We start from the raw sequence: 15,167 nt of genomic DNA on the forward strand, positions 1-15,167 counted from the left end.
TTCAAAATGAATTTTCTTCTCAGGTTCTATTTTATCGTTGCTAATGAAATTACAAAGTCACATTGTGTGTAAGCCAAGAATTTTGTGGGATCCATCTGTTTATGTGGTGTGTGCAGTGAACCACAATAACCACGGAAAAACAGGTCATTTAATGTCAATGTTAATATGTTGACATTGTAATGCAACTGCAACAATGTTAAAAGAAAACAGGCTAAAATATGTTTGATGTCTGATAATTATCTCCCTGTTTGGACTCCAGACAGGGCCCGCTGAAGCCAGAGGTTCTGTCCATCCAGTGGTCAGGTCGTCGCTCCAATCGGAGGCTTCAGAGAAACTGCAGCCTCTCTCCCAACAACCCTCTCCTCAGTCTCGTCAATGCAGGTGGGTTTGAGTTATGTTGTCTCGTAGATGCCAGAAGCAAAAAAGCCAAGCACAGGAGGAAAGGAGGGAGGTCGTGCAGGTGTGAGAAAGAAACTGACAGTGAGAGATTGAAGTGGATAGTTTTGTTCTCATCGTGCGCTCCGGGTGTCAAACAAAAGTCATTGAATGCTCTGGCACTTTACTGTTGCTCACGGGAGGTTTGAGTGTGGGAGATGTCAGACTTAGACCTCAATCTCGAAACAACATGTGCTGTGAGTGTACAGTTTCACTTTCATTTTAAACGTACAATATGTAACTTTCTGCCGCTAGGGGTCTCTTAACCAAAACAATGGACGGTAAAACTGGACTTTTGATGACGTTGGGAAGTTGCGTGGAATTATGGGAGTTTTTAGTGTTAAACACCTTCGCTGCCGGTTAGAATGCATCAGTTCACGGACGAGTTTACCCATTCAAGTTTATTCACGTTACGTTTAGTAACTTTTATTCATGTTATTGTAATAAAATAGCTGCAGTTTCCCCAACATAATTACGTTTTTCTTGATTAGATTTTTATTTGGAGCTGACCAGTTAGGTAGTGAGCCAGCAAGCTAACAGTAGCCAGCAGCTAAAACACAAAATATTTCACATATCAATGTCACCTTTTGGATGGTTTCAACACCGGGGTAGACGGGGTTTGTTGTTGTAGCTAGCTACTACTACTACTAAACAAGGCTGAGAGACAGGTGTGAGTGGGGATTGTTGGGGAAATCTCCGCGATAGCGAGCCAGGACGTTCGATGCCTGTTGTGCAGCAGCAGAACATCTCCCAGCTGCCTGGAATTATCTCCCCTTCACTTTTCAGTAATCTTAACTTTTCGTTTTGGTGATTAACCCACCTTTTGTCGGGTTAATTTAGCTAACCGTAAAGACAGCTAAACGCGAAGGGGGAGAAATTCGGCACATAGCTACACCGGTAGCACTACGGAGATGTAGCTATAGCTACCGCTATGGATGTTGCCGCTGTTGTGACTCGGTGCTGGGTCTGATATAGTCTGTTTCCCAACGTTTAATTAAACTGCCGTTAGCGTCGTAAGCACCTGGCACTGGAGATAAGTTCTGGCCGGGGGTTGCTGTGATGAAAGTAGCTGGCTGATAGCTGACTTGGGGCTAACGGTAACTAGCTAGCTATATGTCCCGGGGCTGTTGTCAGCTGTCATCCCGACTGAGTCTCTCTGCGCCGGGGGAGTGAGGCAGACAGACCAGGGTGTGCTACTTTGGCTAAATTAGCATTAGATTAATCATCTATCTATACAGCTAACGTTAACGTTACTAGTGAAGTTATTCGTGGGTTAGCTAAGTCCTGTTAGCTGTGGTCGAAACAGTCATATAAAAATAACTTTATTAGCGTGTTGAACGATGTTGTAACCTCATAATGTTACCCACAAAGCTTTAGTATCAACGTTAGCACATTGTAGTAACGTCAAGCCAGTATCAATATTGAACTTTCAAAATAGATAAGGTCTCTGTTGTATTACTGTGATAAAAAGTGGGATGTAATTAATCACAAAATGATGCTGTATGGCAAAATAAAGCAGTATTACGGTTACAAGTATTTTTTTTCATCATTGTATGATTTACAATTACTCCTGAACGTATCATCTTGGTGCCAGTGTTCTGACGGAAGTTAGAGCAACTGGAGGGTGAAAGGTTATATGACGCCACTGACGGGCGACTAAAGGAAACGTGCCGTGTCTGAAAATAAAATAACAGATTTCTCTGGGTTTGACATTTGGTGGAAACATTTGGGATAGTGTAAAAATCATTGTTTGCAAGCATACGCTTTCTCTCGTGCTGCAAACTGCCTAAACAGTAGACATAATATTTCTCCAATATCAGGCAGTGCGAAAATCATTAAGCATGAATGAATACAGAAATGACCACAGAGTAATTTACCCCCAATGCAAAAGGAGTAAATGTTTTAAATTTTATTCTGACTGACACAATTACGACTTTTCTAGACAGGCAGCCTATGTCTGTAATATTTGTTTGGCTGTACAATGGTATGTGCTGTTATTAATGGGTTTTTACTGCTGTATTTTTGTTACGACAAATTTTGGATTTAGGGCCATCTTAATAAACTTGACTTCCACTATGGTTTTGGCCCACTCCTCCATACAGAACTGTGTGTTTTGGGTCATTGTCATGCTGGAAGACCCAGCCACAACCCATCTTCAATGCTCTTAGTCAGGGAAGGAGGTTGTTGGCCAAGATCTCGCGATACATGGCCCCAAATAACCTCCCCTCAATACGGTGCAGTCGTCCTGTCCCCTTTGTAGAAAAGCATCCCCAAAGAATGACGTTTCCATCTCCATGCTTCATGGTTGGGATGGTCTTCTTGGGGTTGTACTCATCCTTCTCCTTCCTCCAAACACGGCGAGTGGAGTTTAGACCAAAAAGCTCTATTTTTGTCTCATCAGACCACATGACCTTCTCCCATTCCTCCAACTTCAGATGGGCCTGGACATGCGCTGGCTTGAGCAGGGGGACCTTGCGTGCGCTGCAGGATTTTAATCCATGACGGCGTAGTGTGTTACTAATGTTTTTCTTTGAGACTGTGGTCCCAGCTCTCTTCAGGTCATTGACCAGGTCCTGCCGTGTAGTTCTGGGCTGATCCCTCACCTTCCTCATGATCATTGATGCCCCACGAGGTGAGATCTTGCATGGTGCCCCAGACCGAGGGAGACTGACCGTCATCTTGAACTTCTTCCATTTTCTAATAATTGCGCCAATAGTTGTTGCCATCTCACCAAGCTGCTTGTCCTGTAGCCCATCCCAGCCTTGTGCAGGTCTACAATTTTATCCCTGATCCTTAAGCCGGGATAATTAGGCCAATTTTAGCCCTGATTCACCCCTCCCGACAAGCCTAAGGATGCTCCGATTATCGTAAAATAATTTGATCAGATATTCCTGCCGTGTGTCGTGTGTTAAGACTGCTCTCGTCTGCTCAGAAGGACGTCGGGACCGCTCCGATCTCAAATCGGGGATATCCAACATGTTGGATTTTTTTGGCCCGATTTCTCCTCGTGTGTGGTGTCCCCCGGGGACAAACGAGCACGCAGCCTGTGTAAAATAAATAAAGTCGATGGGCATAACTACATCCACAACTGCAGTCCACCAGAGTACATGGAAACGAATATATGAACGTTTATTTCAACAGTAATTAATCTGTGTAATATGTAACGACATTTCTATGAGAAAAAACTAATCACCTCCATATCATGATGTAGCAAGTATAGTCCATGCTCGCGTTGTCTTCTTTGACCATCGCCTTTTCTTTCTTTCTTTCATCGCCACTGCATCCTCTTCGTCCGCAATGATTGTTTACTCTGAAGTCACGTTTGATCTCGAGGGATTTTGCGAGATTTCCCGTCTGACCTGGGAATGCTCGGGAGTCAAATCGGTTCGTGTGTGATGTGTTGATTTTGCCGTGTGCTGCGCACCACACACTGTACGACCAAAACTGTTAGACCCGTGATTTTTCATCACCGTGTGTGGGGTTTGGAAAATCGGCCGACAATTTTAAAATCGGCCGACAATTTTAAAATCGGCCGACAATTTTAAAATCGTCCCGTGTGAAGCAGGCTTTACACAGCTCTCTGGTCTTGGCCATTGTGGAGAGGTTGGAGTCTGTTTGATTGAGTGTGTGGACAGGTGTCTTTTATACAGGTAACAAGTTCAAACAGGATACAAGTAATGAGTGGAGAACAGGAGGGCTTCTTAAAGAATAACTAACAGGTCTGTGAGAGCTGGAATTCTTACTGGTTGGTAGGTGATCAAATACTTATGTCATGCAATAAAATGCAAATTAATTATTTAAAAATCATACAATGTGATTTTCTGGATTTTTGTTTTAAATTCCGTCTCTCACAGTTGAAGTGTTACAGACTTCTACATGCTTTGTATGTAGGAAAACCTACAAAATCGGCAGTGTATCAAATACTTGTTCTCCCCACTGTATATATATATATATATATATATATATATATATATATATATATAAAAATTTTCTCTCAGTATCTCCAGCCGTGGTTGCTGGGAGATTTGTGGCACAGCTGCAGAGCTTCAATAAACTTTGATTACAGGTCTCAAAGCTTTTCTATTGAATGGCATGCCTATACATTGCATTACATGAAAGGAAACCTTGAAATGCCTTCTGTCATTATTTTAGAGGTATTTAGTTCAAACAATCATTGGAGAAAAATATGGTTAAAATACAGTTGATATACGCAGCACCTTTCAAACCTTCACCTTTGTTGTTGATTCTTTCTGTCTGAAAGCCATCCTGCCTGTGTCTCCAGGTGTTTATGAGGAAGACAGCCAGTGGATGATCCAGGTAAACAGACTGCAGAGGCTTATCGACCGTCTAGAAAAAAAGGTGACTTCTTTTCTTTCAACCTTTTCAATACTCCCCTTTCCTTCCTGCCTCCTTCTTTTTCTTTTTTGCTTCTGTTATTTTTATTTTTATCTTCGTCTGTCTCCTGTCACCATGGCGGCCATCTGGTCTTTACATTGTTTTCTCAGATTAACCAGAAATTTTGGAAAGTGGACTCACAACAACATCAACAAATTATGTCACACCCTCCCACGTGCGAACACATACACATATGTACAGTACACGGGAAATATCCGCTGCATGCAAACTCTCACAGCTGCTATTTGCGTGTGTTGAACATAGCATGAAATCGGATATCTAATTTGATAACTTTGATTTTTCTTAGTTGTTTATAGGCTACATTTTGCAAACATACATTTTAGTCCACAAGGAACTAAAATATAAATCGGAGGGGGGAGTATAAAAAAATATCTCTACTACACAAAGACAGTATTGTTTACTTTTTTTTCCTGTCTTCTAATCTTTCCTTTTTTTCTTGTAAATGACTGTCTGATTGTACTTTTTTATTGTTCATATAAAACCAGCAAATAATGAACTTTTGAGATGAACAGTTATGAATATTCAGTCGACATATGTGTAGACATTGCTTTAGTTTAAAGTCTCACAAGCCAAAAAAATTGGGATCCACTTTGGTAGATGAAAGTTTAAACACAACACAACAAAGTCTTTAAAGCAGCAATAATCTATGTTTTTATATTTAAAGGCACACTATGCAAGATTTGTACCTTAATATAACAGCTTCAAAGTCATTTCGATGGTAAACAAACTCGTAGTAGGGCAAATCATCCCGATAGCAAAGCAGGGGGGGACGCTGCTGGCAAAACCAGCAATGCAGGGTTGAGATGTGGCGCCCCGCCAAATCTCGCGAGAATCACGACTTGCCTTACGGCACGACATCACATACATCAACAACATATCAGAAGCAGCCTCTATGGAAGACACTTGCACGCATTTCAGACATAAATCATGGCAGAGTCAATGAAGAAAACGAAGAAAGTGCGGTCGGAAGAGTCAAGGAAAAGAAAACGAGGCCCACTCACAAAAAGCAGCAAAGGTAACGTTAAATACGAGTACTCCACAGCAACTCTAGGGGTCACTGTTTGACAAAAATGGAAACTGCATAGTATGCCTTTAAATATGGATCACATTTATGCTGCCCCCTAGTGGCCAGTTATTGCAGGTTTAAGAAATTTAGATTTAGGGTGCAAAGTTTGTCACTATTGGGGCATCATATCATTGTAGGCCTATGTTTGTTCTGCAGGAGATTCGTCTGGAGCCCGTTGAAGAGGAGGTCTTGGAGAGCAAATCGGTTCGTTTTATGACTTTAATCTACTTTTCTACTGTTTTTGCTGAGGTGTTGTCCACTCTGTTCTCAAGTGGTTGAGTTTTACTGAAAGGGAGGGCACTGATAATAATAACCACTCAGTGGTTGTCATAGCAACAGCAGGGATGAAACTTGCCAGAAGCTTATTCTCTTCTTTCTTCCGTCTTTATCATTATCTCTTTGTGGCTCAATATTAGACTTGGAGGTATGTGGATGTTTGAGGAAGAGAGAGTGTATATTTGAGTGGATATTATAAATACAGTACAAACACTATAATAACAGGACATAGCCTATATTTGTTTTAGCTACCCATGTGTGTAAACCTACTGGCTCATTAATTGTCCTCCAGGCTTGTACTCGTGTACAGTGTGGGTGTGTTTTTGCATGCAGGTGTTTATGTGCATGTTATCATTCCCTGTCCTATCATTTCTTGGCTGAAAGACTCTGTAGCTGACGACACAGCAGACCAACACAAACACTTGCAGAAGGATTACTCATCATAAAGAGGAAGGACATTTATAGTAGAAGATTCAAGATTCTTTATTGTCACTATCATACACTACATGGAAGCAAAATATTGTTCTTCACAGCAACATACACAATATGCTTTTACTGTAAAAGATTCATAAACAAATTGCTAAAAGAGACAGATTAATCACAGATAATAAAGGAATTAAGATAATAGAAAGGAGTTTTTCCTTTTTTTAAAGATCATTTGCAGAGTTTGATTCCAAAATATGGAATCCAAAACCAATTATTACCAGTATTATTTTTGAAAAAAGGTTAAGAAAAACATATTTTAAGACCGTTCATTACTAAGTATTGTTGGACAAAAAAGTTTAGGTTACTTGTTTTTTAAATCAAAAGGATGTGTGGGGGAAGTTGCTATTTCACTCAATTCAGTCATTTCCAAATTTCGCTTAAAAGCTTATGTTTTTTAGGGGAGACCTCTAGCTCACCCAGTAAAGTGTGCGCCCCATGTAGGTTGAGTCCTTGGCAGCGGCCGGGGTTTGAGTCCAACCCACAGCCCATTGCTCCATGTCGTCCCCCCCCATCTCTCTCCCCCTTCCTGTCTTTAAGCTGTCCTGTTAATAAAAAGCCTAAAAAAATTATCTGCCAGTTAATCTCATAATTGTTTTGTTTTTAAAAGAAAATAGTGAAAATTACAAGATTACAACTTTAAATCTCTTGTTTTTTTTTCCAGCCACCGTTCCAAAAACCAAAGAGATCCAGTTCAATATGTTATAAAAGAGAGAAAAGTTCATATGAAATCATCATAGTCAGTATCACACTTTCTATACCAGTATCACAGCACAACAGCACAAGTGAAACCATGCTTATAAATATTACACTGTAATATCTCATCCTGCAGACGTCTCGTATTTAAATGGTGTGTGCAGCCGAGAGAAACCACTGTGTGTGTGTGTGTGTGTGTGTGTGTGTGTGTGTGTGTGTGTGTGTGTGTGTGTGTGTTTCTACCAAAATTAGCCTCTGAGAGAAGATCCTAAAGTGTTTTATCAGTCACACACAGACACATCACACATCATTAACACAGACACACACCTTAGGCCAACGAGCAGACTATTCACTTCCTGTTCCCATCAGCCTCTCTGCCTCTGTCAACAATTCCTCATCAGCCACAGGAAATTATTAGCAGGCTTTTTATTGTCATGATTATGGAAGGTCTTCCTGTTTCTTCTTCCCTGCCGTTCACACCTTTGTAGAACAATATTTAGATGCTTTATTTTTGTTCATTATCAAAGTGTAAGAAAAGATTATAAATGTCCCAGTGTTCACCTGACAGATCAGCATCAATCGCCTGTTTTCTGTTAACTCACTGAGTCAATGTGAAACACTGCCAGATTTCTGAACGTCCTTCAGATATTTCAGATTCTCTCTCTCTCTCTCTCCACCAGAAACAAATTCTGACCTTCTGACTTTGCGTGCGTTCACATTTGTTTGTGTGTGACTGTATGTGTGTTTCTGTGTGTGCTTTGTCTTGTCTACAGCACATCCTGATAGTCCAGAGGCAGCTGCCGGTGCTGGAGGATGAGCTGGAGGAGTTTCGTTTGGCTCTCAGACAGTACATGGAGTGTGCCTGCGCCCAGACTGGATGTCTACAGTCAGCTTATATTCTTTTTGTTCACATTGTATCAGAGTTGTTTTTACTGCGTGATATTTGTGTTCTTTTATTTTTTGCCAAAGTTTTTATGAAGAGGGGCATGGGAATAAAAGAGAGATCCAAAAGAAAAAGTAAAAAACACTCCTCAAAATCTTGAGCAACATTTTAATACAGAAACAACACATATTATACCTACATGTGCTCACTGTATCTGCAGCATAATGTGTAGAATAATGACTCAAATCTGCATGGACTTACATCATCCCCTCTGTAGCTGAGATTTTTTGCGCATCTTTTTCAATGTGGAAATCAAGGATCTACAGTGTATGGCTGGTAAATGGTTTATTCCTATGATAATCTCAGAAAACTTCCTAAGATTACAAGCAACATTGGATCAATCATGAAACTTTAAAATAGAAATATCAGCGAATTGGCTGTAAAGGCCCTGACACACCAACCCCATAATCGGCCGTCGGAAAGTCTGACGAGGTCAGTGACTTGAGTCTGTTCGGTGTGTTCTGTACCGTCATCAGCCGGAGCGGCCGTCGGCCTTCATTATACATGTTGAATTGGTGGGTGGGCAGTCTGACTCAATGACCAATCTGATTGGTGGAGTGCTAACCTGGAAATGACGAGCGGGATGAGCGGGAGAAACGCCTCTCAAAATCTGACGAAAATCTTTTAAATTGAACTGCATGGCCTATCTCTCGCTTAAAATGTTTTCAGAAACCCGTTTCTGCAGTCTGACTGCCTTTTCTGCCGATGGTCGGCCGTCGGGTTGGTGTGTCAGAGCCCTAAGACGTTCTGGCTCTCCTGTCAAAACTAAAGGCTTTAGTGTAGCATCAGACCATGACGCTTTCGGTCAATAGATAAAATAATAATTTGTTTTTTTTCATTTCAAACATTAGAAATAACTCTCACATGAACTGTCACTTTGGGTTCAGACAAAATCCAGCAGCCCAAAGGACAGTATGACATTTACAAGCTTTGTCACGATTGTTTCTCTAAGTACATGTTTGCTCATTTTAAAATGAGACTAAAACCCTCTGACAAAACACTATATAATCATAATTTGAGGGTGAAGCCACAGAAAACATTATTTGATAGATTCACATTGCCTGCTCCCAGTCAGTGTGTGTCAGTGTGTGTCAGAGTGTGGAAAACAGTCCAGACACAGAGGCTGTGCTAGGGGACATGATGTCGCACACTAATTAGTGATTGCATAACTTGTGCTCTCTCCTGTTTTGCATTTGGCAGCATCGCAGTTCAGCGGCTGGTGAATGAATCACGCTTCATTCTCTATGAATTCTGGGAGCACAACAACGTGTGGAAGAAGTAAGTATTTCGCCTGCACATTATGCAGCACGACTAATGCACTGTGGCCTGTTCAAATAACCCCCCCCAAATTATGTTCTTTGCTCAGCTTGAACTTGCTGAGAGGTCTGGTTTACACTGCAATTAGTGATGAGGTACAATGTGAGGCAAACCTAATGAGGAAAACAAGAGTGTCACTATAGCAGTGGGAGCAGAGATACAGAGAGAACTAGTTAGTCTAGTTTGTTATTTTCTATAGTAAACATTCAGTAGCGGAAGAAGTGCTCATCTTTTACTTAAGTTAAAGTAGCAGTACTACAGTGTAGAAATAGAAATACTCTGTTCCAAGTAAAAGTCCTGCAAAAGTAATGTAATTAGGTGCACCCGTTTCAACGCCCATTCAATTGGCTGATAACATCAAAGCAGGTTATTATGCAGAATGACCCATTTCAGAATGAAATACGTATATAATCATATATACCATATATAATTAGGGTTGGGTATCATTTGAATTTTTACGATTCCGATGCCAAACCAGTACTTTTGAAATGATTCCGATTCCTAATCCGATTCTTGAAAAACTGAAAAATGACCTCAAAGATGTAATATGTTTACTAGCAGTCATGTGCAGTGAATGGTTAATATGCTTTTACATCCATTTTGGTCTGCCCAGAGGGAAAATATGGCATTTTAAAAGTAGCCTATATTTACTAACGCTAGACTACAGAGAGAGGGTGATATTTTTACGTCCGTTACAGAGCGACGGAGGGAAAATATTTCAGTCGACACATTAAGTGGAACTGAAATGAGGAACTGAAATTTGCGTTCTAATCCGGTCTGATTCCTACTGGTTACGTAGGAATAGTGGAACCGGGTTTCGGTACCCAACCATATATATAATAATATATATTATATTACTGGATTATGATTAGTGATGCATTAATGTTGCAGCTGGAAAAGGAGGAGCTAATTTGAATAACTTTATATACTGTGTGGTCGCTAAACCTAATAATCAACATCATATTTTATAAGTTGATTTCAAATTTGTATTAATGATCTAAATCTGCAAAGTAACTAGTAACTAAGCTGTCATATAAATGTTGTAAAAAGTACAGTATTTACCTCTGAAATGTGGTGGAGTATTGCATTCATGCATGCTCTTGGGGGAATCACTGGAATTGTTGGGCCCTTGTAAATTATAGAGTGTGGTCTAGACCTACTCTATCTGTAAAGTGCCCTGAGATAATTCCTGTTATGATTTGACACTATAAATAAAATTGAATTGAATTGAATTGAGTAGAAGTATAAAGTAACAAAACATGAAAATAATCAAGTAAAGTGCACATACTGCAAAATTCTACTTAAAGAGCAGCTATTATACTACTTTTCTGGTCTTGACTCCTATAGAGCAGCCTGACATGATTCACTGGGAAACATTGCATTATCTGCAGCTCCTTCAACATTTATAGGTAAAAAAAGACGTAGCATAATATGTGCTCTTTAAGTACAGTACTTGAGTAAATATACTTAGTTACATTCAACCACTGTCAAAAAGAGGATGTAGAAGGTTTTCCATATTTTCCTTTTATGGTAAATTAGACTTTCTCCAGTTTTAAAAAGAACATAAAACAACAGGCTAACAAGCAGGTAAAGGTAATGACATTGTAAATATTTGTAGACCAGGCAGCATTTACACTGATGGAGTACTTCAACTCTAAAGTGTTTTAATCAGACATTCAACTCTGCTACAAAGGTTGGTCAAATTGCATTGGACTGCTATATGTTAATATGTTTAGTTATGTTTGCAAACCAGCTTGAGGTATGAAAGTAAAGTATTAAATATTTTGATTTCAAAATATTTCATACTTTACTAATTGAATTAGGAACTTTATTTGACTGTTTCTGGGATTTTAATTAGTTGACTTTTGATAGCATATAGCCTTGCAAAATGATGTCATGAATAAGTAAGTTAACAAACATGTACCTTATCCATGACAACCAGTGAGTGAATCTTTCTGTTTTCTTCTGCACAGTCATCTGCAGACCAACTACAGTAAGACCTTCCAGAGGGGGAACGTGGACTTCCTGGAAACTCCTGAGAGCATCACCACCATGCTGGTTCCTGGTAAGAACATTCATTAAAGCTCCTGTCTGACTCTCTATCCATAACACATCTAATAAAATCAATGTAACTTTCACCTCACTCATCTTACACATCTAAAGGGTAAACTCTGCAGCCTCAGGTGCCCTTTGGTACATCTGTCATCAATCACAAAGACACGCTGTGCAGACAAACGATCTTCAAACCCTTGGCTTAGAGCATGATTTTAAATTCTAGTCAGAATGCCAACATTTTCAAAGATACCAAAAGTGTCATGCATCTTTGATTTGAGTATTTCGTCTTACAAATGTGATGTTTCAATGAAATGCTGGAATAAGCTCAATAGTGAGCTTGATGGTTTATTATCAACCTTGGAAACAGTTTGAGCAAAAAAAATAAAAGAACGGAAAACAAAATATCAACACAAGGTCCAACTGACCAAAGCTTTCAACCACATCTCATGGCCTTCCTCGGGATGAGGTTGATTAGTTATCTTGGAAAATAATTTGTTTATGTAATTTAATATGTATGATATCAAATTAAATAACAACACTTTAAAGTTATAATCTAACTTTTGTCAATCTGCACAACAACGGCAACTCCAGAGGAAGGCCATGAGATGTGGTTGAAAGCTATGTAAACAAGCAAGTTGCACAATGCAATTGCATTGAGGTTTCTTTTTTTGTATTTTTTGGGGGGGGAGAAGGCAAACTGGAATTGTATCGGCTTTAAAGCTAACTATGTAAAAGGACATTTAACAGTCAGATAATTATCTCACTCTTACACCTTTGCCAAATCAAACCAAACATGTTAGACTTTAACTCCCTTTCATTTATAATAAGTAAAGCTTTTGTCCACTTTTTGTCATTTTTTCCCAGAACTTGTTTTTCCTACATTATTACATGAAATTGATCTTAATTCAGTCTCACAAGCATCATTACCCGCTTCACATAACCAGCCACATGCAGCACACAGGGCAGTGCTGAATAAATGTGTCAAAGCTTACACAAATACACACAGCCACAGAGGAGAGCGTGCTCAGTTTCTCATCGATTGGGGTCATTTTTGGCAGGTAATTTCTTTCTTCTTCTGCGTCTCCTCCACAGCCTCATGGTGGGTCCTCAACAACAACTGAAATTGTTGACGAGCACCCTTCACAGATTGCCAATGATGGGTGCAGAGAGCAATCTGTCAATACATCAGAAGTCCACAGCACACACACACACTCTTGAAGTCATGGTGATTAGTATTTATGACCTCCATGTTCCTTCATAGTTATAGGTGGTAGTCTGAAATAGTCCACGTGTTTGTTTACACTCCTAAACGACGCTCTGACGTCTTAAAAGCAATTACCTCATCAAACAGAGTCCCATCTGATGATCTGACATCATCACTGTGTTTGACGTGACATCATCTGCAACCCGGGGTAGATCATGAGAGCTGTGTGTGTGTGTGTGTGTGTGTGTGTGTGTGTGTGTGTGTGTGTGTGTGTGTGTGTGTGTGTGTGTGTGTGTGTGTGTGTGTGTGTGTGTGTGTGTGTGTGTGTGTGTGTGTGTGTGTGTGTGTGTGTGTGTGTGCGTGCGTGCATATGTGCGCGTTTGTGTGAAGGAGAGAGAGAGGAAAGGACAGACATAATTGTATCAATTGTAGCAGCTCTGGGGAGCTAATTAAACCATTATTCTGTTGTTGTATTCAATGTGTGAAATAAGATAAAAATCTGTTCATCACAAATAAAGATGATATATTGTTGTGTAAGTCATGTGTATCTCTTTCTCACTCTTTATCTGGAAATTACCTCCATGTTTTTTATTTAGCCTGGTTATTGGTTTGTTTTGTCTATTTGGTGATGCAAATTTGGAATGTGTGCCTTTACAAGTATCAGGGATGGATACTTAATTCCTAATCTGACTTGTGTGTTTGTAGAGTCAAAATGATGATTTAACTTGAGATTATAAGTATTTCAATGTAACAAAAAATTGACAACATGTCATTGTTGGTCTGCTTCTCTCTGTGTGTATTCACCTCCTAATGGTATTAGACCATAGCCCCCACTCTTGAAGCAGTTTTAAAACTGAACAAAGTGCTGTAAATGCAAAGGTTTGTCAATAGCACCACCATGTGGACAGGTGGTGTCAAGTTGGCATCTCCCCTAAGATTTACTGGAGACATCACGCCCATAGACGGTATATGATCACGCCCCTGTAAAAATCTGGCCATTACCCTTCTGGGGCTCCGTACATTTGTAACTTTAAAAAGATGATTTTATTTCAGTTGTTGTGATTATAGGTTTTCGAAGATTCTGCAGATTTTCAAATGTCATGGGGGGGGTGTACATTCAGGAGCATATAGTACGTAACTGATTTTATTGATATTTGAATTAAGATAATGATGGGTGTTGAAGAAAAAGTTCTCTTAGGTTCAATTCAGTGGCTGGTTCAGACCAGAATGAGGCTCTGGCCAGAGGTTTATACAAAGCTAAAAGAATCAACAGAATTAACAAAAGCTGAGAAGACGTTCACTCACAAGACGATTTGCATAGACCCAATACCGTCTGCTTAAACTAAAAAAAGTCCTTTGATTAGATAAGGTGTGTATCCTTGCTGGAGCCAACTTGGGCTCTGAACAAAAGGTCTCACAAAACAAAGAGAAATGTTTTCTCTTGACTCTAATAATCAAACCAGGATATTAACTATTAACAGTTTGTTAATTAGGTAAAATTGTTTCAGCACAGTAGAAATGTCGTTCAGAACAGCAAGGACTTGAACAGTGAACAGAAAGAGAATATTAGGATGATATTAAAACATTTTTTTCATTTCAATTCATTTTCTTCTACATGGGAAACAATACCTTCATATGTGTATGTAGAACTGCCTTTCTTTAGATTTGGAGTCAATATCTAAAAGTTTCTATTCTCTATAACAGGTTGGGGTTGTAACCTTATTATCATTTTAGGGTAATAATGATGAAAATAAATAGTTTTTTAAAACGCAGGACGAAATATTTCTCTGGTTGCAGGTATTTTATTATTAAGATAAAATGATCTTAGCTTGGTACACATGGACAGCAACAGCCCTGTTCATGAGAATTTAATCTAATAATAAAGTCGTACTTCTAGTCACTAATCTTTCATCAGGACGTACAGTATGTTTAGCTTATAATGATATGCATTAGAGCACACTATTGTTTTGTCATCAGTTTCTGTAATATGTTGTATAATAATAATAATAATAATGTTTTGTTAATATGTTGTATTTGTAAAGCTTATTTATTTGGTCCTAGGGACCTAACAGGAGTGGAAAAAGTATTTAGATCCCTTGCTTGAGTAAAAGTAATACAACAATATAAAATAAATAATTAAAGTGCTTATATTATTCTAATTTTCAGGTTCATAATTGTATTTAGAGGTGGTACCAGAATAGGTTTATGTGGTTTAATTTTCAGAAAACACCATATATTTGTTGTACTGCACATTGCTGCAGCTCCTCTTTTCACCC

The 15,167-nt window shown here is 39.3% G+C and overlaps 1 protein-coding gene across 1 annotated transcript in view; it reads left to right on the forward strand.

Moving 5' to 3' along the window:
* necab1 (N-terminal EF-hand calcium binding protein 1) overlaps positions 1-12,906 on the forward strand; it is a 38,544-nt gene extending 25,638 nt beyond the window's left edge. Inside the window, exons 7-13 of the mRNA XM_028597887.1 lie at positions 260-381; positions 4,718-4,794; positions 6,074-6,121; positions 8,146-8,258; positions 9,516-9,593; positions 11,606-11,697; positions 12,780-12,906. Of these exons, the coding sequence (XP_028453688.1) occupies positions 260-381; positions 4,718-4,794; positions 6,074-6,121; positions 8,146-8,258; positions 9,516-9,593; positions 11,606-11,697; positions 12,780-12,808 (559 nt within the window). The 3' untranslated portion in view covers positions 12,809-12,906. The remainder of the gene's footprint in view (positions 1-259; positions 382-4,717; positions 4,795-6,073; positions 6,122-8,145; positions 8,259-9,515; positions 9,594-11,605; positions 11,698-12,779) is intronic.
* Positions 12,907-15,167: the final 2,261 nt, after the last annotated feature.

Source organism: Perca flavescens, chromosome 14 (assembly GCF_004354835.1).
Source record: "Perca flavescens isolate YP-PL-M2 chromosome 14, PFLA_1.0, whole genome shotgun sequence".
Taxonomy (NCBI): Eukaryota; Metazoa; Chordata; class Actinopteri; order Perciformes; family Percidae; genus Perca; species Perca flavescens.